At 52.6% G+C, this 26,000-nt stretch overlaps 1 protein-coding gene and 1 non-coding gene across 3 annotated transcripts; both read right to left on the reverse strand.

The window, feature by feature from the left end:
- Positions 1-9: 9 nt before the first annotated feature.
- ATP8B2 (ATPase phospholipid transporting 8B2) lies at positions 10-25,834 on the reverse strand. Of its 2 annotated transcripts, XM_008970288.4 has the most exons (28): positions 25,656-25,834; positions 23,189-23,256; positions 20,908-20,966; positions 20,434-20,547; positions 20,216-20,314; positions 19,857-19,918; positions 19,684-19,756; positions 19,338-19,408; positions 18,665-18,744; positions 17,100-17,258; positions 16,774-16,862; positions 13,822-14,018; positions 10,286-10,494; positions 8,790-8,833; positions 8,352-8,517; positions 8,012-8,200; positions 7,745-7,860; positions 7,258-7,422; positions 7,061-7,172; positions 6,815-6,920; positions 6,530-6,674; positions 6,159-6,342; positions 5,768-5,991; positions 5,426-5,509; positions 4,833-5,078; positions 4,551-4,689; positions 2,767-2,897; positions 10-2,465 (listed from the first exon to the last, which is right to left on the reverse strand). In XM_008970288.4, exons 2-28 carry the CDS (start codon positions 23,217-23,219, stop codon positions 2,187-2,189), a joined length of 3,573 nt encoding a protein of 1,190 aa, XP_008968536.1. In that variant the 5' UTR covers positions 23,220-23,256; positions 25,656-25,834; the 3' UTR covers positions 10-2,186. The 2 variants fall into 2 exon arrangements, with proteins under 2 accessions (XP_008968536.1, XP_008968535.1); XM_008970287.4 differs by lacking the exons at positions 23,189-23,256; positions 25,656-25,834 and adding an exon at positions 22,286-22,580.
- LOC112438394 (U7 small nuclear RNA) lies at positions 12,548-12,607 on the reverse strand. Its single transcript, XR_003026822.1, has one exon. It is a non-coding gene; the product is annotated as a U7 small nuclear RNA (small nuclear RNA).
- Positions 25,835-26,000: the final 166 nt, after the last annotated feature.

Raw genomic sequence — 26,000 nt, forward strand, 5'->3', positions numbered from 1 at the left:
ATTACACACTTCTCAGAAATTGAAATTTTATAAAAAGGCATTTTTCTCTTATATCCATAAAATGATATAATTTTTGCAAGTATAGAAATGTGTCATAAATTATAATGTTCCTTAATTACAGCTCAATGCAACTTGGTACTTTCTTCCCTCCCTAAAAAACGAGAGAGAACCAAAAAATAATATATATATATAACTGTATATATATATTTATATAATATAGACAAACAAAATATGAAAAAAAATCATTTCCTCTTTGGTATAAAAATCAGACTCTCACCTTGAGAGACACACAGACAGACATGATACTGGGTTTGTAAACTGTGTGGCCAAAAGGGATTTCCCTGCCAAGACTTCCCCTCTCCCATTCCCTGCCCACCCGCCCCCACCTCACTGCAGCCCATCCAGTTCCTTTGGGGCTCCCACATGGAACATTTAAAATCCCCCTACCCACTCCCAGCTCCACACCATTCCTGAAGTATCCCCCGACCCACTATCAAAGAAGAGGAAAGGATTCTTCTCAAGGCTGATTAGGTAGCGACTAACTTGGGAAATGCCTTATTTAGGGAATAGCTTCATAGGTGTGGATGAAGTAAAGGACAGGCTGTGGCCAAACTCCGACAGTGTCCCATCCAGACCAAGCCAGGCACTGGCCTGGGCCTGGTTTTGCCCTTCTCCTCCTCTACTACCCGGCACAAGGACTCCACCACCTCTTGCCAGAGGCTGGGCCTGAGGGGCGGGGCTCCTTGCTTACTGAAGAAGGGAGCAGAGAGGCCGATTCCCGTTCCAGCCTCATCTCAGGTGCATAGCTTCCCCCTGCAGCCCCACCACAGGGCCCTGGGGTGTAGATGCAAGCAAGCACCAGATGGGGAGGCAAAGGGAGGTCAAAAGGGAGTCTGCCAATAAACTTGGGTTTAAATTTAAAATTAAAGAAAACTACCCCTCCCTGAGCTGGGTGTGGTGGCTCACGCCTGTAATCTTCAGCACTTTGGGAGGTTGAGGTGGGCAGGTCACGAGGTCAGGAATTCAAGACTAGCCTGGCCAACATGGTGAAACATCTCTACTAAAAATACAAAAATTAACCAAGCGTGGTGGTGTGTGCCTGTAATCCCAGCTACTCAGGAGGCTGAGGCAGGAGAATCGCTTGAATCCAGGAGGTGGAGGTTGCAGTGAGCTGAGATTGTGCCATTGCACTCTTGCCTAGGTGACAAGAGTGAGACTCCATCTCAAAAAAAAGAAAAAGAAAAAAGAAAAGAAAACTACCCCTCCCCACTGACCAAATTTCAGACCCAGCTTTAGCTCACTAAGGATTTGGGGGCCACTTTCCTAGGCTCCAGCCCAAGGCCAGCAGGACTAAGGAATCCAGGAATTGATATGTGTGTGTGTTGGGGGCAGAGGGCAGCACTTTACTCTCAAGGTGAGGAAGCAGACAGGACCAAACCCTCCTTTACACTCTCCCACTACCCTCTGCTCATGGGTACCTCCCTCCCTGGTCAGCTCCTCTGTCCCACAGAGCACTGGTCACTGCAGGCAGAGCCGACATGGATCCTCCCAAACCACCCCACAGCCGGCCAGGCTGTGGCATCCCAGTGTGTGCCAGCCTCCTTTTCCCAGGAGAGTTAAGACACCAACCACAACATAAAAGTCACATAAAAGCCTCCTCCACTTGCCAAATAAAAAAAGACAAAACCAAACTGGACACAACACAAATCAAGGAGAGACATACACGATGTGAGGGGCCGAGGCCCCTGCAGGTCTCTGGCTTCCCGGCATGGTACATTCTTATGTAATTCAGGAACAGAGGCACTAGGGCCCCTCTGGGAAGTAGGAGTAAAAAAATAAGGAGATTATAGTCTCCCTGTGGGTCCCAGGCAGGGCAGGGGCAGACACAATCTCTCACAGTTTTTTCTTGGTTTTGGTTCCACTTCTGGTCCCCGAGTGGGGCTGGCTCCCCGTGCCTCAGCCTCTGCTCTGCCCTTGGGCCTGCTCCCTCTAGCTCCCCAGCTGGTGGAAGGGCCTACAGCTGGGAACAGATGTCCCAGCCATGTGTGGTGGGACCAGCAGGACAGAGTCTACCGGGGGGACGGGAAGCAAGGAATGAGGACCAGCAGTTCCGAGACGCTGTTCCCTCAGTGACTGGCCAGCCCTGGGTGCTCTGGTCACTGGCACAGGGCATCCATGATCGGCCTTCAACCCTTGAGGGGCTTGTCGGCACCGCCACTGGGGCTACTGGCACTGTCACTCTTCTTCCTGCGCAGGCTCTCAATCCAGCTGGAGCTGGAGCGGGTGGTGAAGCTGGAGAGCGCGAGAGAGCTCAGCCGCATGTTCTTGCCAGACATGATGAGCTCCCCGAAGCCCTCCTGATGGGAGAAGGCATAGCCGGAGCGCCGGGAGCCAGTGCGGCCAACCCGCCGCATGCAGCGGTGCTGGGCCTTCTGCTTCTTCCTCACGAGCTGTGTGTAGCGGACCTGCAGAGGGGCACAGGGAAGAGCCCTCTGTCAGCGTGGAGGTGTCAGATATCGCCAAGGAGAAGGGACCCACAGCACCCGGGACCAGGCTGACACAGAGGCCTCCGACCCACAGCACCTGGGACCAGGCTGACGCAGAGGCCTCTGTGGCCAGCTGCACAGGGTGTCTGTCCCCAGGAAGAACAGATAAGCACCAACACACTGAACAGCCACATGGCCCCACAGAGCCCCCCAGTGTTCACACGAGGCCTTTCCAGCCACCCCATCTCTGCCTCCCACAGCAGGTAGCCCGGCTTCTCACCGTGTCGGAGAGATCCGGCTTCAGGTTGAGCCTGAGGAATCGGAAGGCAACCACGGGCATGATGCAGACGACCGTGGTGAGCACAATGGTCAGCCACACCGTGGGCTGGGCCAAGGTGTTCTGGGCATTCCCTGGGGATGAAGAGGAGTCAGTGGCCTTGGGAGTCACGAGGCAGACATTCCCTGTTCCCATTTCTGGCAGCTCCACTTCCCTACTCTCAAAGCCTAAGTCACCTCTGGCTTCCCGCTTCTCCAGGCTCACCCTCCAAATGTAAATCTCCAAATTTAGCTCCAAACTCCCCCAAAGCTCCAGACCTGCTGCTTCAACTGCCAGACTTGACATACCAGGCATCTTGAATTTCCCGTGGCCCAAACTCAACTATTGTTTCCTTTCCCCAAATCTGATCCTGGTCTTTCTCAACTCAGGAAATGTCACAACCCATTCAGTTGCTCCAACTAAAAACCCTGCAATGGATCTTGATTCATTTCTGTAAAAATTTTTTTTAATTTCTGTTTTTTTTGTTGTTGTTTTTTATCTTGATTCATTTCTCTCTCTTCTTTGGACCCCTCATTCAATCTATTGGTTCCTTTTTTTTTTTTTGAGACAGAGTTTTGCTCTTGCCCAGGCTGGAGTGCAATGGCGCGATCTCGGCTCACTACAACCTCCACCTCCCAGGTTCAAGCGATTCTCCTGCCTCAGCCTTCCCAAGTAGCTGGGATTACAGGCATGTGCCACCAAGTCCGGCTAATTTTGTATTTTTAGTAGAGATGGGGTTTCTCCATGTGGGTCAGGCTGGTCTCGAACTCCCAACCTCAGGTGATCCGCCTACCTCGGCCTCCCAAAGTGCTGGGGTTATAGGCTTGAGCCACCGCGCCCGGCCTGTTGGTTCCATTTTCAAAACATCTCTGGAATCCCACAGCCTTTTACTCTATTCCGAGCCCTCATTAGGCTCACCTGGTGACTGCTCTCACCTCCTAACTAGTCTCCCATTTCCACTCTTGCCCCCTACACTTTATTATCCACGAAACTGTAAGAGCGGCCCTTTAAAAACATAAGTAAGCTTCTGGTATTTCTCTGCTCAAAGCCCTCCAATGGCTTCCTCTCACATTTAGATTAAAATTCAAAAACTCAAAGTTCTTCCTCTGACCCATAAGGGCTTAAATAATCCTGACTCATTCCACACCCCCACCCTCCAACTCATTTCCTCCACTCCTCCCCAGCTCCACGTGCAGAACACCTCCTCCCAGGCCAGGGCTGAAGGCCTTTATATTGCTGTTTCCTCTTCCTGGATTGACAGTTCCCAGAGAGCCACATGGCAGGCTCCCTTTCCCTTTATTCAGATTTCTCTGTGCTAGCTGGGCATGGTGGCTCACACCTGTAATCCCAGCACTTTGGGAGGCCGAGGTGAGTGGATCACCTGAGGTCAGGAGTTCAAGACCAGCCTGGCCAACATGGTGAAACCCTATCTCTACTAAAAATACAAAAATTAGCCAGGCTTGGTGGCGTGTGCCTGTAATCCCAGCTACTCAGGAGGCTGAGGCATGAGAATCGCTTGAACCCGGGAGGCAGAGGCTGCAGTGAGTCGAAGGCTGCAGTGAGCCGAGATTGCACCACTGCACTCCAGCCTGGGCAAGACTCCTTCTCGAAAATAAATAAATAAATAAATAAAATAAACAGAATACTTGGCACATAAGAAATGTTGAATGTGCAGATTAGCTGATGGTCCTGTTAGTCCTGGAACAGCTGTGATTCCTCACCGATTCAAGGAGGCCACGGGGACTTACCCACAAACCGGAACTGGTTGGGAAACATGTCGAAGAGCCCATTGCTGTGCATGGCAAAGAGGATGGCAAAGTAAACAGCAAGGCTTCCCCAGATGAAGAAGTGGTTGATGGCCGTCCAGTAGCCTGTGTCCAGCCCAATCTGCAGAAAGGAGGCATAGTCAGGCAGGCGCACGCCCTAAAAGCCCCTTCCCCCAGAAACAGAACTGTGGTGCCCAGGGCAGCCCCAGGGACAGAAGGCTCACTCCTTCAAGAGAAGAGGGGAGTTCCTGGATGGCCTCATACCTGCACGCTAACCACAATGACCAAGGATGTGGCCACAGTGACTGCAAAGGACTGGTAGTCAGCCAGCTGAGTGCCATCATCCCGGGTGGCATCGGCAAACACCCCGTAGGGAATGAAGAACATGAGCACGGAGGTGTAGATGCCCTGGGCGATGCAGATGAAGAACTCCCGCTTGTTGAAGAGAAGGTTCAGCTGGCCCGGCTCATACAGCTTAGGGTACTCCATGCTCCGCTGCTCGGGGACATCCTGTGTGGGAGGACCATGTAGCACAGGGGGCCTCAGAGGTTGCCGTTTTGACCCTGGATGACCAAGGGCAGACTCTGACTCTGTCCCTGCCTCCTCCTTTCCAAAGTCTTTGGCAGCTAGAACCAACCTCAAGCCAGCTACCCCCAGACTAACTTAGTTCAGCAACCCAAGAGAGTTCTAGATCAGCTGCAGCCAGGAGGGAGAACCAGCCACACCTTCCCCAGCTGAAAGAACTGCCTTCCCAGTGGCCACAGGAAATGGGCACAAGTGTCACACACCACGTCTATGTGACTCCTTCAAGCAGTGACCTTCCCCGCATCCCATCTGATCATCAAACTCCCCCATACCTGATCAAAGACCCCCATAGCCAGGACTGGCAGGGAGGTGTACACGATGTTATACAGGGTGATGAAATACTGGTCATAGACGGTCTGGAAGAGAACAGGGAGCAAGGGAGCATGCAACCTTTCTTTGCTACACATCAGGCACAGGAAGACAGCTGATGTCACATACAGAGAACCCTAAGAAATTTTCTGAGGCTCCTTCTCTCCTCCTTTAATAAGCATTTATTAAGAGTATGTACCAGAAAATAGCTAGGCCCTGGGGGACTGAGTGATAAACAAGACAGATAGAACCTCTGCCCTCAGGTTTACAGATTTGCACAACAGTGGACTGGGAACATTTATTACCTGGGCTGAGAAGCCACAGAAGAAGCCAAACCAGAAGTGGACCATGGTGAAAGCAAAGTTTTTGTAGAAGAAATAGCAAAGAAACTTGCACATTCGCAGGTAGGACCAGCGCCCATGCACCAGCAGGAGGCGCTGCAGGAACTTGAACTGGGAGAAGGAGTAATCGGAGGCCAAGACAGCCTGGATCCCTTCCTGCCCACTGATCCCCACACCAATGTGAGCCGCTGCAGAGACAAGAGATGACAAGAGGGTGAAGATGGCCACCGGCCACACACTTTAGAGCCTACCAAGTTACAACCCCCTTCCCGTCATTCTTCTGCAGTCCAGAGACCTCAGTGGGCCCCTCCCCAGCCTCAAGCCCAGCCTACACACCTGCACAGCCCACACTCACTTTTGATCATGCTGACATCATTGGCTCCGTCTCCAATGGCAAGCGTCACAGCCTTCTTGTACTTCTTGACCAGTTCTACCACCTGTGCCTTCTGCAAGGGGGTCACCCGGCAGCAGATGACAGCTTTGCAGGCACACGCTGTCTCCAGAAACTCCAGCTCCATGTCTGCCTCCAGTGCGTGGGCCTGGAGCACAGAGAAACCTGAGAGAGCCAGTCTTTCCAGGAGACACCTGGGAGTCTCAGCTCCTCCCAGTCCCCTTTGAGACCAGAGTCTTCTCTGAAATCAGGGGAAATTAGAACAAGATATAAAAGCCCTGGACAGAAGTGCTCACTGGAAAGATACTGCCCAAGCTAAGGATAGCGATGCCTACCAGGCTGTGACCATTGATGACCAGGGCGTACTCCCCAGCAACGGCCTCCAGGACAGAAGTTAGCTTGGAAGAAGAAAGCTTGTCCTGGTAGGTGAAGCCGTTGCCTACGGAGCGGGATGAGTCCATCATCTTCTCCCGGGCTTTCCTGTCGAGGTGGAAATGATATGGTTGTGGTCTTCCAGAACGGCAGTGGGGAGCAGGGATTCAAGTCTAAACGGTCCAGAAACCCCCACTTGAGCCCTGGGCACAACGCACAGCACCGCCTCCCCTGGGCTTCTTGTTTACCTGAGCTCCTCCCGCACCTCCAGGACAGTATGGCCAGTGACTATGAAAACCTCGGTCATGTCATCCGTCAGCATCTTGCAGGAATAGCCGATGTTCACAGCCGTCTCTACCAAGAGAGAACGCAGGAGCTACGGACAGGCACCCAACAAGGTCAGCACACTTGCCTGCCTGATGTCCTCGGCTCCATGCAAGGGTCCAACAGGGCTACTGTCAGTTGCAACTGCCTCTGCCCTGCTGGGCTCTCACCTTGCTTGTCTCCAGTTAGCACCCAAATCTTGATGTTGGCCAGTGTCAGGAGGGCAATGGTCTCTGGAACCCCTTGCTGAAGTTTGTCCTCAATGGCCGTTGCACCCAGCAGCTGAAAATACCACAAGGATTCCTGGCACAAGAATCGCAGGCATGAGCCCTCCGTGCCCATCCTTGGCCCGTCCCGCAGCCCGTACCATCATGTTGTTCTCAACCTCCTCATAGATGCTAGCCAGCCTGTCCTCCCGGCTGTCCTGGGCCAGGCTGGCCTGGAGGCGTCGCTCAGCCCACTCCTCGTAGTACTCTTCATCCAGATCCTTGTAGGCCAGCACCAGGGTCCTCAGCCCTTCCCCTGCGTACTCCTGGAGGCAGAGTGGAAAGGCACACCTGGGTAAGTCTGGAGAGCTAATGGACAGCGTGAGGGTGACAATGAATAATCCTGCACTGTAGACTGGGCGTGTGCCACATTCCACAGTTAGGGACCGTCACCACACACATAAAAAGAGGTAACTATGGGAGCTGGCTGATGTGTTAAACTTGTCTGACTGTAGTTATCACTTCACTATATATACACATCAAAACATCACGTTGTAGACCTTAAATTTACACAATAAAACAAACAAGTCGCCTCCCCACACTAAGAGTAGAACCCCCCAGGCTGGCCCCTCCTCTCCTCACACCCACATTAAGGTGGTCCATGGTGGTGTTGAGCAGCTCTTGAGTGGAGTGGTGCAGTCTGTCCAGTAGGATAGTGTCAGCCCCTTTGCAGTAGAGTCGGATCTTCCCCTCTGGATTCCGCACTATGAATGGGGCAGGTGAAGAAAGTGCCAGAAAAATTCAGACAGGCAAAGACCCCCAACATAAACACATCAAGAGTCACCCGGCACACTTCACCCATTCCAGGCCTGAATGCTGTCCCCAAACGCCCCAGCACCCCAGGCCTGGCCTCACCTATGACCGACATCCGCTTGCGGATGTTGTTGAAGTCCAGGATGGCCAGCAGCTGGTAGGTGATGGCTGTGCCCATCTCATGGACGGTGATTGTTTTGGGGGTGCGAGAGCGGAAAACAAAACCAAAGTTCCTGGCTGCGGTGACCAGGGCCCCCTCATCTGGGGACTGAGCTTTGTAGTACAGCTCTCCTGGGTGGGGAGGAAGAATACACGTGATATAAGTGGCTTCCCTCAGCCACGTGCCCCGCCCAGGAAGCCCCAGCCCAGCCGCATTGCAGAGCAGAGCAGAGCCCAAGGGCAGAGTCAGGTCAGGAGAGTGCGAGCCGGCTCCTCGGCCCACCTTCGTTCTTTTCTTCTGACATGACAGTATGACACAGGGAAAGGAGGCGGAAGAACTCATGCGTGTGGGGGTCCCCGATCTTGACAGCCTCCAGCAGGCTGGGGTCCCAAAATAAGAACTTCTTGTCAGCCAGAGGATTGAAGGAGAAGTCGACAGGTTCAGGCCTCTGAAACACATAAGAAGGCTCTTAGGAAAGGCTAGAGTGCCAGGCTGCATCCCGGGGAAGGGTTCATCCCTGCCCTCCCAACTCTCAGTAGGCTCCTGTCCACGGTGGACCTCAAAATTTCCACTTCCGTCATCACCAGTTCTGCCTTAAAACACCCATTTCTCCAAGCAGCTTCCATTTCCTATCCAGACAACACATCACTCCTGACTACACTGTTACTGGCCAGGCACCCTGTTTCACTGGCACATAGAATTAGGGAGACTGAATCTTACCTCTCCCAATTCAGCTTTGTGTCCCAGGACGTCAAACACATCACCTACATACAGCCAGGGCAGAAAAAGAAGCAATGTCAGAGCCAGAGAGCTCCAGAGCATGGAAAAACATCTCCAATGCAGAATCCCCGTAGGCACTGAGCCCCTCAACCCTAATCGCTGAGCAGCTGTCACAGTGTGAGTCACTCAGTCACATTGCTGACTCGCGGGATAGGAGGCATCAGGCACCCTAGATTCCAGAACCCCAAGGCCTGGCCATGAAAGAGCCCCGGCACCCACTGCTCACCATCCCTGTCTCTACCCTAGGTGGCACCCCCCTCAGGGCAGCTCCAATTCCACACCCCCCAGGCCTCCTTGCACCCATTAGACCTGAGCAGCAGACAAGGCTCAGACACTGACCGAAAGGCATCAGTCAGTACAGAAAGCAGTCACAAGAGGGGTCCACACTCTGCATAAAAGTCAGCCCCACATGCTGCCCCAGGCCATCCCAGCAGCACAGCCACGGGCCACACTGGGAAGTCCAACCACAGCCACATTCCACAGACTCACAAGGACCCTGAGCAGCAACAGGGGAGAGTCTAGCAGTGTTCCGCCTGGCCAGGATGCCCAGAGGCCAGTGTCTCACTTCAAACAGCCAAGGAGCTCCCCTAATTCCTGGAGCTGAGACCAGGGTCAGGGCATCAGGAGAGGACAAGGGGAGGACTCTCAGAATCTAATTTTTTTTTTGATAGACTTTCACTCTTGTCGCCCAGGCTGGAGTACGATGGCGCAAACTCGGCTCACTGTAACCTCCACCTCCTGGATTCAAGCAATTCTCCTGCCTCAGCCCCCCGAGTAGCTGGGAAAACAGGCACCTGCCACCACGCCCAGCTATTTTTTGTATTTTTAGTAGAGACGGAGTTTCACCATGTTGGCCAAGCTGGTCTCGAACACTTGACCTCAGGTGATCCACTGGCCTCAGCCTCCCAAAGTGCTGAGATTACAGGCGTGAGCTACTGCGCCCAGCCAGGATCTGCTTCTTGACATGGGACACAGAATGGACCTCTTCTTTGTGTGTGGATTTTTCTCGAGAGACAGGGCCTCATTCTGTCGCCCAGGCTGGAGTGCAGTGGAAGATCATGGCTCACTGCAGCCTTGACCTCCCAGGCTCAAGTGATCCTCCCATCTCAGCCTCCTCAGTCACTGGCCAGCTGAGACCACAGGTGCATGCCACCATACCTGGCTAATTTTTAAATTTTTTGTAGGGATGTGGTCTCACTATGTTGCCCAGGCTGGTCTCACATTCCTGGGCTCGAGCAATCCTCCCACCTCAGCCTCCCAAAGTGCTATGACTATAGGCGTGAGCCACCGTGCCTGGCCAGGATGGACCCTTTCTAGGCCCCTCAGACCCAACTAGGAAGGAAGAAAAAACCAATGTTAAGGAAACTGTGGGGCCCCAGTTCCACTGTCCTTCCAGGCGAGGTGCAAGCCCCCAGTCCCCAGTGGTGCCACCATACCATAGCTGTGGCCATTGATGGAGCACTTGTTGAAAACCATGATGTTCTGGGTGAGGGTGCCCGTCTTGTCGGAGAAGATGTACTCCACCTGGCCCAGCTCCTCGTTTAGGGTGGTGGTGCGGGCTTCTGCAGGCGTCCGCTTCTTCATGCAGAACATCTTCTTATCCCAGTTGATGAAGTAGCTGTGGCCCAGACGGATGACCTCCACACTGCACAGGGGACAAGAGGTGAGGCTTGGGTCGGGAAGAAGAGGAGGTGCCCCACCCACATGGGCCTTCGCTGCAGGCCCTCCGCCTGGGGAGAGACGAGAACGGAGAAGACACCTGGGCACAGAAACCTGGGTGGGAAAGGGCAAGGAGAGCCTGAAGGTGGAGCCGGCCGCACACAGCCAGCAGAGGAACGCCCCGACCCGACCCTCCTGATGCTCTCCAGACAAGAAGGTGCAAAGGGCCTGGGTGGGCAGGACAGACAGCAAAGGAGGAAAAGGGGCTGTAGACAAGGCACTCGGCCAGTTCTTACCTCAGGACTAATAATACAGAAACCATGCAGAGAAAAACAAGAGAAAGTGCCAGAGGGAGGGGAGAGAAAAGAGAGAGAGAAATAATGAGGGTGCTGTGCATGCCACAGCAACACAGACGCCACCTCAAAGAGGGGTGGCACCGGGGAGGGGAAATGGAGAAGGCTTGAAGCCCACTCGTCACTGTCCCACCACAGGCGGGGTGCACTCCTTCCACCCTGGGCTTGGGGCACTACATTCCTGATTCTGAACACCGGGCAGGGCTGAGGTGCTGACTCCAGAGGGAGAGGGCCCTGGGCATCTGCAGAACACCACCACTTCACAATGGCACAGCACATTGTGGTGGTTGTTGTTTGCTTGTTTGTTTTTTGAGCTAGGGTCTCTGTCACCCAAGCTGGAGTGCAGTAGTGTAATCATAGCTCACTGTAGCCTCAAACTCCTGGGCTCAAGCAATCCTCCCACCTCAGCCTCCCTAGTAGCTGGGACTACAGGTGCACACCACCACACCTGGCTAATTTTCATTTTTTGTAGAGATGGGATCTCGCTGTGTTGCCCACACTGGTCTTGAATTCCTGAACTCAAGAGATCCTCCCGCCTCCACCGCCCAAAGTGCTGGGATTACAGGCGACAGCCACCATGCCTGGCCCCTATAGTGCCTTTAACATCTCCAGGTCTGTTCGTATCCTCTTCTTTGCTAATAATATGCACTGTTAACATTTCCAGAAAGGGCCATGTTTAGGTCCAGTGCAGCTGAGCAATGGGGCCCTATCGAGAGCCCTGCTTCCCACCTGACTAAGGCTCCTATCAGGATCCCATTACCAGGCAAATGGGAATGTCTTCACATTCCAAAGGGCCTTTTCCTCACACAGCTCTTCAACCCCCTCTTAGCCTCCCCGAAACATACACACTGTGACCTGATGAGACTCAGAAAGAAAACTGCTTTAGCTGCTCCCAAGGGCTTCAAGTGAACTGAGATACAAAACACAGATAGCAAAGCCCATAGGTAGGAAGACAAAATTAGGTTGTAAGCACAAAGGCATTTAAATAGTAATGCAGAAGGGAGTGGCAACAGTCACGATGAGCAGGCTACCACCCAGTAACTGTACAGTCGTTTAAGTTTAAAATGTATCTTCTAAGCCAATATCTTATATCAAGACATCCTATTAAAAGGTGAGACAAGTACTCCTGTTCCTGTTTCACGTGGGAAAACTAAGATCAAGTGAGGCCCTGAGTGACCGTGGATTTTCCTGAGGTCACATGGCCAGTGAGGAGGCAGGACTAAACCCAGAACCTCCCAACTCTCCTCTTCACATCCTGGAAAAGCCTAAACTATATTCTCTCAGCACAGAAATGCTGTATCTTCTATTTATTATCACCAGCAGTAAGATTGGGGGCTGGGAGAGAGTTGAGGGCTATTTGGGGAATCTGTATGAACAAAAGATGGGAGACAGGACAAGTTTTCAGCACCTCCATAAAACATTTCCTTAAAAATGTCACAGGTTCCCTTATCTCAAGTGCAAGGCACTAAGCAAGAAAGTTCCTTTCCCCTGGCCATTCCTCCTGCCTCGTCTTCCTCCGATCCTCCCCTTCATTCTCACTGGCCTGTCCCTGCTAACATTCTCTTTACCTCAAACATCCTACATGTTGCCTTGATCCTATTCATGCTGTACACTACTGCCAGTCAATACTTCCTAAAGCATTCTTTAGATTTTTTTTTAGAATGCATTTTTTTCTTTTTGTGGGGGAGGGGTTCCAGTGAAAACTGGAAAACCTGCTAGACAAATTCTAAAAGAGCTGTAACACTTAGAATGCATTTTTAGAATACAGAATACATTCTTTTGACTTTCTTCAAAAACTTTTTTGTTTGTTTGTTTGTTTGTTTCGTTGTTTTTTGAGACAGAGTTTCGCTCTTGTTGCCCAGGCTAGAGTGCAGTGGCGTGATCTTGGCTCACTGCTACCTCCACCTTCCGGTTTCAAGCGATTCTCCTACCTTAGCCTCCCAAGTAGCTGGGATTACAGGCAACCACCACCACACCTGGCTAATTTTTGTATTTTTAGTAGAGATGGGGTTTCAACATGTTGGCCAGGCTGGTCTCGAATTCCTGACCTCGTTATCCGCCCACCTTGGCTTCCCAAAGTGCTGGGATTACAGGTGTGAGCCACTGTGCCCAGTCTTTTCAATAACTTTTAATGGTTAGTAAGTACAAAGTCCACAGGCAAATATTCAAAAGCCTCCACAATCAGGAGCAAGCTATGTTTCCAGCTCTTGCTCTTGGCCCAAGACCCTGGCCAACTATGGCCAACTATTTCCATAGGCCATTCCCAGGCTCCCATCTCCACACCTTTGCTTCCAGCCCTCTCATCCTCCTCTCCATTGTGGCTCCACCTTCATCCAGCCCAGTCACCACTCAAAGCCCAGAGCAAATGCCATCTCTCCCTCTCTGCCTACCTGCTAAGGGAGCGACACTCTCCCAGTCCCCGGGCACCCTGTGCCTCCCACATGGTATCTCAGTCTGACACTGTCCAGATCTCCCCTCCTCGACCTATCCATCTGCTGCTGCTAAAGGTAGAGCCCACCTTATACATCTCTGTATCCCCAAGCTTCACACAGAAGACTCTAGGTCGAATTCTACAGCACTGGTTCCTATTTTGTTTTATAATGTGTTTAGATTTTCCTTCCTTTACTAGACGTAAGCTCCTAGAAGGAAGGAGATCCATTCCTAATTCATCTTTTATTTGTGATGGCACCTAGCACACTTCTTTGTACACAGTAGGCATGTAATAAATAGGTGCTGAATAAATCAATTTTTTTTTTCTCTAATACAGTCCCAAGTACCAGGAAACTGTGGTAAAAAGTTTGCTCTGCCCACAAAGATAAACAGATAACATCAAATGTTTACAAGTACAGGAAGAAGAGGACTTCAAGTTACTTCTCAAGGACTTCATCTTCATAGAAAAGAAAAGTTCTATGGGACCGCCTGACTCCCTGGAGAGACCCCAGGTCAGAGAAGGCACATACCTGACATAGAGTGAAATGGGCACAACGGTGTTGAGGATGATGATGTAGGACCAGAAGGAGAGGAAGCCAGAGAAGAAGGCACTGTCCACTGCCTCATCCCACGGCAGGTAGACCTGGAAACGCATCCCCACCTCGTGCTCCCAGATGGCATTGCCAATGGCCAGGATCACTCCCATGCAAACCAGGAATCCAAAAATCTGGGGAGGAATGAGAAGCACAGGCGAGGCTGACATGTAGGAAGCCCTCAAAACCAAGTGCATCTGTGATGTATTCATCCCTTGAGCCCTCAAAAGCTCAGATGCTCTAGTGCAAGCTTGTCCAACCCATGGTCTCTGGGCCACATGTGGCCCAACACAGATTCATAAACTTTCTTAAAACACTATGAGATTTTGGTAACAGCTGAATGTTAAATGAAAAATAATTAAAAAAAAAAAACTATTATGGGCTGGGCGCAGTGGCTCAAGCCTGTAATCCCAGCATTTGGGGAGGTTGAGGCGGATGGATCACCTGAGGTCAGGAGTTTGAGACCAGCCTGGCCAACATGGTGAAACCCCGTCTCTACTAAAAACATTAAAAAAATTAGCCAGTCCTGGTGGCACTTGCCTGTAGTCTCAGCTACTCAGGAGTCCAAGGCATGAGAATTGCTTGAACCCGGGAGGCAGACATTGCAGTGAGCCAAGATCATGCCACTGCATCCCAGCCTGGGCAACAGAGCAAGAACCTGTCTCAAAAAAAAAAAAAAAAAAAGGCCAGGTGCAGTGACTCACGCCTATAATCCCAGCACTTTGGGAGGCCAAGGCGGGCAGATCATGAGGTCAGGAGTTCGAGACCAGTCTGGCCAACACGGTGAAACCCCATCTCTCATCTCTACTAAAAATACAAAAATATTAGCCGGGTGTGGTGGTGGGCACCTGTAATCCCAGCTACTAGGGAGGCTGAGGCAGGAGAATCACGTGAACCCGAGAGGCAGAGGTTGCAGTGAGCCGAGATAATGCCATTGCACTACACTCCAGCCTAGTGACAGAGTGAGACTCCGTCTCAAAAAAAAAAAAAAAAAATTTATGAGACTTTTTTTGCAACTTTTTTTTCTAAGCTTATCAGCTATTGTTAATGTGAGTGTATTTTATGTGTGGCCCAAGACAATTCTTCTTCCAATGTGGCCCAGGGATGCCAAAATATTGGACACCACTGCTCTAGTGGAAAAAGCTCAGAACTGGTGACAGGTTCTAGTCTGTCACCAATTATCATGTGGCCTTCTGTCTGACCATCATTTCATCTATATGATGAAGAAACTGAATAGTTGATTAGCTCTCAATCTGGCACCTTGAAACCTTCCAGAGTCCTCAAAGTTGGTAAGAGTGGGGATGAGCTACTTTTAACATACCAGAAAACTTACTGTAAATAATCTATTCACCTGGGCTAGGCCTCCACAAGCCAACAAAAATGCCAAGCCACAGTAATGTTCACTATCTCACATAGATGGCCTTTTTTTTTTTTTTTTGAGATGGAGTCTTGCTCTGTCGCCCAGGCTGGAGTGCAGTGGCGTGACCTCGGCTCACTGCTGCAAGCTCCACCTCCCGGGTTCACGCCATTTTCTTGCCTCAACCTCCCGAGTAGCTGGGACTACAGGTGCCCACCACCACGCCCAGCTATTTTTTTGTATTTTTAGTAGAGATGGGGTTTCACCATGTTGGTCAGGATGGTCTTGATCTCTTGACCTCGTGATCCACCCACCTCGGTCTCCCAAAGTGCTGGGATTACAGGCGTGAGCCACTGCGCCTGGCTAAGATTGCCTTTTTTTTTTTTTTAACTTGGGAAACAAACTTATCTTCATAAACGTAGATTTCTTTTTTGAAACAGGGTCTTGCTTTGTTGCCCAGGCTGGAGTGCAGTGGCATGATCCTAGCTCAACGCAGCCTCAATCTCCCAGGCCAAGCAATCCCCCCGCCTCAGCCTCCAGAGTAACTGGGACCACAGGTGCATGCCACCAAACCTGGCTAATTTTTCAGTTTTTTGTAAAGACAGGGTCTCACTATGGTGTCCAGGCTGTTTTCGAACTCCTAGGCTCAAATGATCCTCCCACCTTGGTCTCCCAAAGTGCTGGGATTACAGGTGTGAGCCACCACTCCTGGTCTAGATTTCTTGATTAGTCAAAAATCTTATAAATTTTGGAGTCTCTGGAGAGACTGGTAAAAAACCAGGCCACTGTCCAATTTCCTACATCTATTTCCAAAGCTGCCTCCGCTGTTTAGGCTTTGAAACAAAATAGGAGATTGGTGCCCAATGGCCACCAGGGGGCGACTGGAGCCCTTATGTGATAGACAACCTCGCCCACCAGGCTGGGTTTCCGCACACCCTTTAAAGCCAGGGCGGAAACAAGCTCACCAGAGGCTAGCCCCAGCCTTCACAAGCTGGCATGTGGCGGGCAGGCAGCAGACAGTCGGGGCACAGGAAGGGGAGGAGAGCCCAACAAGGAGTTCAGATTTCTAGCTAAACAAGAGAAGGATTCAGGAACTGCCAAAAACTAAAACAGAAACTTTTCCTTTGGGATCCTTCGTTCTTAGAAGTTGGGGGGAAAAGACCCTGCCAACCTCTTCCAAATGGAAATTTTTCTTTTAATTCCCTCTCCATCCCCATGAAGGCCTCCTTGTCCCTGGCAAAAGCAAACAGAAGGTCACATGCTTCACAAAGTCATCATCATAACTGGAATCAGAGAAGGGATGATTTGTTTTAGCTTTAAGTTGTTGATTCATGCACGTTCCTGAAGTTTTTTTAAATAACATCTTCCAACTAAAAGGAGCCTAAAATAAACACTGCCTTTGTGTAGCTGACCTGCTAGCAGCTTTAAAGCCAAACCTGAAGTCTACTGACCAAAGAAGAGAGAGGAAAGGAAAAGGAGCACCCAAGGAGAAGAGAGGGCAGGGGCAGGGAGCCAGATGTGGGGCGCCTCACCCAGAGCACCAGGGTATTCATTAAGCGATCGATACTCGTTCTTTTGAACTTTGTTCTGCCGCTGTTTTGCATCAGCTTAGTGTCGGGACCTGGAAAAGAATGGGAAGGGCTGGGAAAGCCAAATAACACATCTGCCTCTGGGCTTCTGCCCTGATCCCCAGACTGCAGGACACCAGGGTGGAATAGAGATACTGGCTAGATAAGAAGCCTGTATACACAGCTGGAGGTTTTTTACCTTAGGTATTCTCCCACCTCATCCCATACTCCTGAGTGAGGGCTGGCTGAGTCACTCTTACCCTTCTTTCTTTGGATGCTAGGAGGCTCACCTGCAAAGATGACCAGCCCGAAGCACCACTCGGTGTTTCGCAGCACACAGCCCCGCAGCAGCATGTTCTGGTTGCTCAGAGGGAACTTGTTTTCCTTCCAGTAGAGGGTTCCGCTGAATTTGTCCAGTTTGTTGTTGGGAGGTTCACAGATCACTTCACCTGAACAGGAGACAAGAATTCCACTGCTTAAGGTCCAGTCTACAGCCTAACCACAAGACAATAAAACAAAGAGAAAATGAGCTGAGCGAAGAGGATGCAAGGGCAAGGGCCCATCCATATGCTGCTGGGAGGAGTGTGAGCTGATGCAACTCTTCAGGAAAATAATGAAGCAGGCCGGGCGCGGCAGCTCATGCCTGTAATCCCAGCACTTTGGGAGGCTAAGGCGGGTGGATCAGCTGAGGTCAGGAGTTTGAGACCAGCCTGGCCAACATGGTGAAACCCTGTCTCTACTAAAAATACAAAAATTAGCCGGGTGTGGTGGCGGGAGCCTGTAATTCTAGCTAATCGGGAGGCTGAGGCACGAGGATGGCTTGAACTTGGGAGGTAGAGGATGCAGTGAGCCGAGATCGCACCACTACACTCCAACCTGGGCAAGAGTATTTAAAAAAAAAAAAAAAAAGCAGCAGCATGACCTAATATTTGTTTGTACAAACATGTATGAAAAGTGTGGATGAGCACACACTGACTGTCAATTAATGTGGCTACTTCAGCAGGGTAAAAGAGGAAGGAAGAGCTATTTTCTTCTTTTTTTTTTTTTTTGAGACAGTGTCTCACTGTGTTGCCCACGCTGGAGTGCAGTGGCCCGATCTCGGCTCACTGCAACCTCCACCTCCTAGGTTCAAGCAACTCTCATGCCTCAGCCTCTCAAGTAGCTGGGACTACAGATGCACACCACAACGCCCGGCTAATTTTTGTATTTTTTTTTTCTTTTTGAGACAGAGTTTCGCTCTTGTCACCCAGGCTGGAGTGCAGTGGCACGATCTTAGCTCACTGCAACCTCCGCCTCCCTGCAACCTCCGCCTCCCAGGTTCAAGGGATTCACTTGCCTCAGCTTCCTGAATAGCTGGGATTACAGGCATGCAGCACCACGCCCAGCTAATAATTTTTGTATTTTTAATAGAGACAGGGTTTCACCATGTTGACCAGACTGGTCTCGAACTCCTGGCCTCAGGCAATCCGCCCACCTCGGCCTCCCAAAGTGCTGGGATTACAGGCGTGAGCCATGGTACCGACCTCTATTCACTTTTTCTTATACACTCTGTATGGTTTGTCTTATAAGGAACACATATTATTATTCTGAGCTAATAAGCTAAAAGAATAAGCTGAATTTCTCTCAACATGCATAGCAAGTGGGGAGCTATCAGCCACAAAGTCCCCTTGAAATAATTATCAACTCAAAACCAAGAGGGAGCCACATGACATTACGAACACTCCCCTCCCCAAAACAGTCCAGGGAGTTGCATAATAACAACAAAAAGCCCAAAGGAAAATGTATAATTTAACGCCCCCAAACAAAACCCAACCCCCCTCCTCTACCTTCAGGCTGCTCCTCCAAAATTACTCACCGTCAAACTTGGCAAGCTTACTGATGTCTCCCAATTCTGAGGTGACTGGAATCGCCTGACGTACTTTCATGTTGGTCTCGCTGGAAGGACAGCATCTCTGAGTCCCCGCTCCCTCCTCATCCTCTAAATGTTTTTTTTCACAGATGGGGTCTCGCTCTGCTGCCCAGGCTGGAGTGCAGTCGCACAATCATAGCTCACTAAAGCCTCGAACTCCTGGGCTCAAACAATCCTCCCGCCTCAGCCTCCCAAGTGGCTGGGATTATAGGCGTTAAAACCACCATACCCAGCTAATTTTTAAACTTTTAAAATTTTTTGTTTGTTTGTTTTATAGAGATGAAGTCTCACCATCTTGCCCAGGCTGGTCTCAAACTCCTGGCCTCAAGCAATCCTCCCACACTGGCCTCCCAAAATGCTGGGATTTACAGGAGTGAGTCACCATGCCCACCTCTCCCCATCCTCTAAATTCTACCTGGTGACACCTAAGCATGGTGCATAACTGCTCAGCCCAGCAAATACTGGTTGAATAACACTTCACACATCCCATCCAAAGCCTTTCTTACCCCTAATTTTTCCAAATTCAGACAGAGCTCAGGCCTGAGAACCTCATTCAAAGACAATCTTTTTACCTCCAAAGAGACAGAAGGAGAGGGCTGACACTGAGCATGCCACTTACCCATCAAGTTCTGCTGTCTCTATGTAACACAGCCCATGGGGCTCACTGCTGGAAAGGAGGAGGAGATCCGCCTAGAGAGAAAAACTAATGAGAAGTCCAAATATGCAAACCTCCACCCCCAGTGGGCTGTAATGGTGGCTCCTTCCACTAAGCATTCTTGGTTTGCTTAGTTCCAGGTGCATAAATGGCTAGTTCCAGGCATATCAGCATGACACAGAAGCCCCTGGTGTGAGAAAGATTCCTGCCACGGGTGTTTAAGAGGCAACAGTAAATCAGGAAAGATTCATCCTTTTCTCACAAAGAAGAGGAAGAACCTACAGGCCTAGAGGGGTACCCTGTCCCTTACCGCCACAAACTGGTTATTTTCTAGCTTGATAATATCACCAACACAGACATTCATCCACTGCTCCTGCTGGAGGCTGAGGCAACGAGAAGACAGTGAAGAGGCTGTCAGGAGCTAAAGAGGTTCCTAAGGGACCCCCTTTGTCCCCAGAGCTCTTGTCTCCAACAGGCACTCACATTCCATTGATCAGCACCTGAGACTGGCGGTTATTCACCTGGTTATCGCTCTTGTGGCGGAACTGAAAAGAAGAAAACTGAAAGGTAAGACACCTTCCCCCGCCTCGAAGGAATTCGTTGATCAGTAGAACTCAGAGCATGCTGGTTAACGCCTCATACACACCCCATCACAAACCAATTCACTCCCTGATTCCCTCTCCCCACACTCAGCAAAAAGACATCATGGATCTAGCTGGACCGGGTAAGGGATGTCAAGGTCACCAAGAAATTGTGCTGGATGAAGGTGGCCGTGAGTTGGGGGTGGGGCTGGGAGTAGGGGTGGGTGACTGGGACAAAATAGAAGAATGAAAACCACTCACATAGTCATCAGTGGCATCTTTAACAGCTGTGATGGTGAGGACAAGAACCAAAGGCACAATGGTGGTGAACCAGGACAGGGAAGAGATCTGGGGGATCAACTGAAAAAAAGAAAGAGAAGTATGCCTCTGAGGCCCCATCTGATGCCTTCATTCCCTTTACTCCTCCTTGGCTTTATTCAGTTTGGGGAGCTGCAAAAAATCTACTATGGGTCACCTACCTGCAGAATGAGGAGGAACAGGAAGTAAGTGTTGGCAACTTCCTGGAACTGCTCAAAGAGGTTGACAGGCAGGAAGGTGAGAATATTGTACTTGGAGGTCTTGATGCAGTTACTCTATGGCAGTAGGAGAGAAGATAATGAGCAGTCTCCAGTCCCAACCCAGAACCAGACTGAGGCTGCCTCCCCCATCTTTATACTTCCCCAGACCTCTACCCCAAAAGCTAGCAAACACAGGTGTGGGAGGGGGAAAGAGGAGGAGAGAAGGGAGTCTCAAGGGGGTCAATGTATTCTGCTTCACTGACAGGTGAAGGCATGAAAAATTCAGCACGATAGCAGATGGAGAGTGGCTGAGGAGGTTGCTTCCCCTCCCCCAAGCACTCTTCCCAGGCAGCCCTCAGTCCCAACGGTAGGTTGTCCTTGCCCCATTCCCCTCTCCAAACAGAGAGAGGGAACAGGTGGTCTAGAGTCGCTTACCGCATACTGGAATTTCTCATTGTATTCTCGGTCATTAGCCCGCGCCCTCCTTTCTTCTTCTGCAACAAAATGATGCTGCAGTCAGGAGGAGCAAACTGAGGTCTGGACCAACACTTTGCTGGGGGGTTCCCTGCTTTTTCCACAGAATATCATTTTAAGGAGTTAGCTCCACAACTGAGGGGGTCATCAAATTCTTCCCTCCAGTCCACCTCTCACCAGCAGCCTGACCACACGGCTCTCCAGGTTACATTCACAGGACAGGACATGTTCTCTTTTCCTCACCACCAAACTTCAAGGTCTTCCACTGGAAGCACCCAGTTTGTCTCCCCCACCCCCACTCCAGAGGAATCTGAGCCACTGACAGTGCTGGGATTCCCCAGCCCCTTTTGCTGCTATTACTAATGCATACATTGTCATAATCAAGGAGTAGCGCTGAAAACGCAAAGCTTCCTTCCCCCTGGGGACCACTGCAGATCTAGTCGCGGTACTGCTCTCTCCCTTATTTAGAGGGTGGGGTAGGTGGCAAGAAGGAGGCTCCCTGTGCCCTGGAGCTGCTCTGCGGGAGCATCCCAGCCCCATGTGCAGTACCCCCTACAGGAGCCTCTGGTTGTCACATGTCACCAGCAACTGCTTCTGACTGGTCCGAAATGACATCACCTTATTTCAAAGCTCATCTTCAAGTAGAAAAAGGTGTGGGGGGTGCGTTTCAGGGATATGGGTCATGCAGACTGAGATAGAGATAGAGGAGGGAGGAATGAAATGTAATTGAAACAGTTGCTCTCTAACTGGACCTTCCTTGTACCATCTGCACACGTTTAGCTTTAAAGGGCTCATTTGTCACTCAGTTAGTGACACCTATCTAGCTAAACCTATCTGAAACCTCTGCAGGTCTGGGACTGAAGGCATCAAATTCATGTCCCAGAACAAGGAGCTGTCCTATAATAGATTCCCCAGCCCATCTCCCCGGGGGTCACCATGACCTCATGTTGCAAAAAGGGGTAACTTGGTTAGGCAGCAAACCTAATGCCTTAAGCCTGTCAGGGAGCCAAAGACAGCATTCCAGAACCCTTTCTACACACCCCAGGACCCCTGCAGAGCACACTGCAGTAACAAAACCCAGGCCACAGTGCCCCCTGCCTACCAAGCCACTTCACTCCCATAAACTTCCCTAGAGGGGCTCTCTTGGGCCAAGTCCCCTGCGCAATCACCAAAGACCATGCAAACGAAGAAGGTAGGGACTGGATCCTTCGGAGCCAGGATCTCTGGGTCTGGAAAGAGGATCAGGGGAGGTAGGGGGAGGCTGGGGACAAGTGAATGTAGGGATTGGAGGGGGGAAATAATGGGTGCGGGAGAGCTGCCAGGCGCTGCCTCCCGTTACCTGTCCCCCAAGAGGGCTTCTTTCGGCTCCAAGAGGGAGGCGCCTGGGCCCGGGCCCACTTCTCGGGCATCTCCTTGGGGACCGTCATGATCCCGGTTTGAGTGGGGGAGGGCAGACCGTCTATATGTCCTTGGCCTTAGTGGCATCGACGGGGCGGCTCCCCGGGGAGGTGCAGGAGCCGCAGCCGCTCAGAGGGGAGCCCCGGCCGTCGGGCGCGCGCCCCACCCGCAGCCCAGGCCATCCTCCCGGCCGCCGGCGCTCGGGGACACCGCGAGCTCAGCTGCGCCGCCGCCGCCGCCCCCCATTCCCCCCGGCGGATGCCAGCGTGCGCTGAGTGGCCCCGGACACGCCGAGCACGCCCAGGGTTCCGCCCCCGCCCGCTCCCCGACTGCAGGAGCCGCAGCCTGCCAGCGCGCCGCGTAGGCGAAAGCTCGCGCGCGAGCCCCGCCTCCCCTCCCACCCCCGGGCTGGGCCAATGCGGGTGAGCGGACTGCCGGCGTTGTCGGGGGCAACCGCTTTCACGCACACACACCCCCGCCCGCGGAAAAACCAGGAGGACCGGTAGATGGAAAAACGAGGAGAGCAGGGAAGGGGTGAGAGGACCAAGCAGAGATGAGAACACAGCTCCCTAGGCCAGAAAGCAGGAGCTGCAGGTGCCCCAAGATAAGACTGCAGGTGTTTCGGGGCGTAGGGCTGGTGCTCAGCGCTGTCCTGGCAGATAACCCAGCTTTGGGATCAAGCGGAAGAATTCGGTTTCCTAGGCTGCCCCCAAGCTGGGTAGGGGCTGCTGTAAGCTACCCTCCCTCAGACCCATACCAGTTGTCCCTTTTCCTTTTGCTCCCTGAGCCATAACAACACCCACTCTTGATGGTTCCCGGGATCTCCCCTCCTTGCCTGTCTTACCTGGGGGGCGCTTTTTTGCACACAGTGCCATCTCACCCAGCAAGGTCCCAGCAATCCCATGGGAGACCCTGCAAGAAGTGACAGACGAATGAGGTCAGGAAGCTGAGGATAACCCTTCCCTCCCCTCATGAGACCTCTTTTGAAGACCCTCTTCTCCAGCTCTGACCCTGCCCCTCCCCCAGCCTCCTCCTCCCAGTCTCTCCTCTTACTGCCATGATGGGTCCCTGGGAAAGAGGGGACTTCCCCACCACCTCCCATCATGCCCCTGCCTTGGGTGACATGGGGGGCTGAGACTTTACAGAAGCCCATGCCTGTAGGGAAAGGAGAAGAGGCCAGATATTGAAAAAAGGGGAACAGCTCTCAAGGTATCCATCCCAGGGACAACGGAGGCTCTCATGTGTTCTGGCGGCAATGAGTAGTGCTTGTGCTTACTAGAAAGCAGTTTCCCCAAAGGGTGGGGTGGAGGGAACATGAGCCAGGAAACACCTGGCAGGGCATCAGGAAACAGGGTGGGCAGGCTCCACCCTTCTCGAAAGGCTTATAAGTTCCCTGCCATCCCCACCCCCCATTACTAGGGCTTCCATTATCACCTCCTCCAGGGGAGCTCACATTAGAGGCATGGCCCTCACTTTCTGCACAGACAGTCCCTAAACAGCTTCCCCTCAGCCTGGGTCAGCCACCCTTCTGGGCTGGCAGAGGGGTCTTCCCAACCCTGGTGGGGAGTTTGCCCCTCCCTCCCTCCCACCCCAAGCCTAGTCCAGTCAGTATGGCACAGGGTGCAGGCTTAGGGAGCACCAGTGAGACAAGCCTCTGCCTGCTTCCGCCTTCCCATGTCCTTTCTCCTAAAAGGTTCAAGGCCTGGCCTTACAAGGCAGAGCCTCATCCTTACTCCCCTGCCTGGCCCAAAGGAAACTGCCAGTCAGTTACCTCCTCTTTCCTTGTCTGGGTGGAAGGCCTTTCACCTCCTCATCCTCTTTGGTTCCCTCTGCCTTTAGCCTACCAGGCACACCCCACCAACCTGTCAGCCCCAAGAGATACTAATTGCCTGTCTGGCTAACCTCTATAATTACAGACTCTGGCCACAACCCAGTCACCCACACCAGTTCTCCCTTCGCTAGCTCAGATCCCGCCCTTACACCAAGTCAGGCAATCCTGAAAGCCAGAAGTCCTTTTCATCCCTGACCTTCTCCAACTATGGCAGTCCAGGGTGCCTGGCTCAGGAAGAAAAACCTCATCCATATTTTAGAGATGCCAAGCCCTCCTCCAGGGCCCCCAGCCAGGGTCTCCACCCAGTCTGAGTATGAGTCACGGGAGGGTGGGGAGCACAGGGAGAGGTTAAAGGATGCAAAAGTGGGCATCACAAGTTCTACAGGCAGCCCCGCCCTTGGGGAGGAAGGGATCAAGAAACACTATCAGCCTAAAGATCTGAGTTTGAGTCCCATGAAAGAGTTAATGTAGGAGCTGCACACGCCATCAGGAGTCAGGAGTCTGGATATGGACCAGGAAAGTTGTTCTACCTCTGAGACCCTGGGGAGACTGGAAGCAGGCTTGGCCCCAGACCTCATCCCCTCTGGGGGGGGCCATCATTCCAAGGGGAAGAGAGGAGAGACCTGGGAACTGGGATCCCCTCTCACTTTTCCTTCTTAGTCTCACACAGCCTGGGTTTTCTGAGCAGGTCAGGCCCATCAGCCACGTTGCCCTGCCCCGTCACCCAGCCCCAGCCCCCTCTCGGCCACATTTGGGATAAAAATAGCCAGCCCCGGCAAGCAGGCAATGCTCCATGGAGGAAAACAGCTCCTCCTATAGGTCCGGTCCCTGCTCCCTTACAAGCAAGAGCCCCAAAGGCTGGCCACTTCTTTCAGGGGAGGATGGCAGGTCAGGGAAACAGGAGGAAATGGAACTCGAGACCTCCAGCTCACTGGCCACCAACACGAGCTCGGGCCACCTTCCCTCACCAAGGACAGAACTCAGGGCTCCCGGCATAGCTATCATCTCCCAGAGCTACTGCCCCTTCCTGACACCCTCAGTTTTCCTCAGGCATAGACCTCCACCTTACTGAGACAAAGCCTACCAGCCCAAACTCCCTTCTCCAGGCACCAAACCCTCGGGTCCCGGTTACTCCTCTCGCCCAACAACTCTCTGGGCGGGTCTCCCCTGGCCAAGGCTGCACGAGCTTCTCCTTGGTACTCGCGCCGCTCTCCTGCTCTCCACGCGCCCCTTCGGCACCCCATCCTCCCATCCTGCACGCAGCCCCCCCGCTGTGCCCCGTCCCCGGGCACCCGACAGCCCCTCCTCTCCAGTCGGCCGCCATCCCCGCCCCGTCTGGCCGCAGCTCCCAAATCTTGGCCCCCAGTGCTCCCCAGTCTACACCCGCTCCCCGGCCCCTCCAGCCCCGCGGCTGCGGCCGCATCTCCCTCTGCCCTCCTGGCCCCGCGCTCCCGGGCGCCCCCGCCTCGCCTCGCCTCACCTCAGCGCTCAGCGCTCGGCGCCCGCCCCGGCGGCCCCGTACTGCCCATGCCGGGGGCTGGGGCGGGGGGCGCTCGGCTCGGCTCCCCACGGGCTCCCGCCCCCCCAGCTGCGGCCCCGCTCCCCCGGGGCCTCGGCCCGCTACTTTGTGTCAGTTTCGGCCACGGCGGGGCGGAAGTGACGGAGCCGGCGGCGGGGGCCGGGGGGCGGGAGGGGGTTTTGGGGAGGGGAGAAGGAGCGGGGAGGAGGGAGCAGCCATCTTTGTGCGGGGCAGTGGGAGGGTCTTAGCCCTTCCGAGCCTCGGCGTGGCTGGGCTGGGATGCCCCCACACGTACGTCCATCCGCA

The sequence above is a fragment of the Pan paniscus genome, chromosome 1 (assembly GCF_029289425.2).
Source record: "Pan paniscus chromosome 1, NHGRI_mPanPan1-v2.0_pri, whole genome shotgun sequence".
NCBI classification, from domain to species: domain Eukaryota; kingdom Metazoa; phylum Chordata; class Mammalia; order Primates; family Hominidae; genus Pan; species Pan paniscus.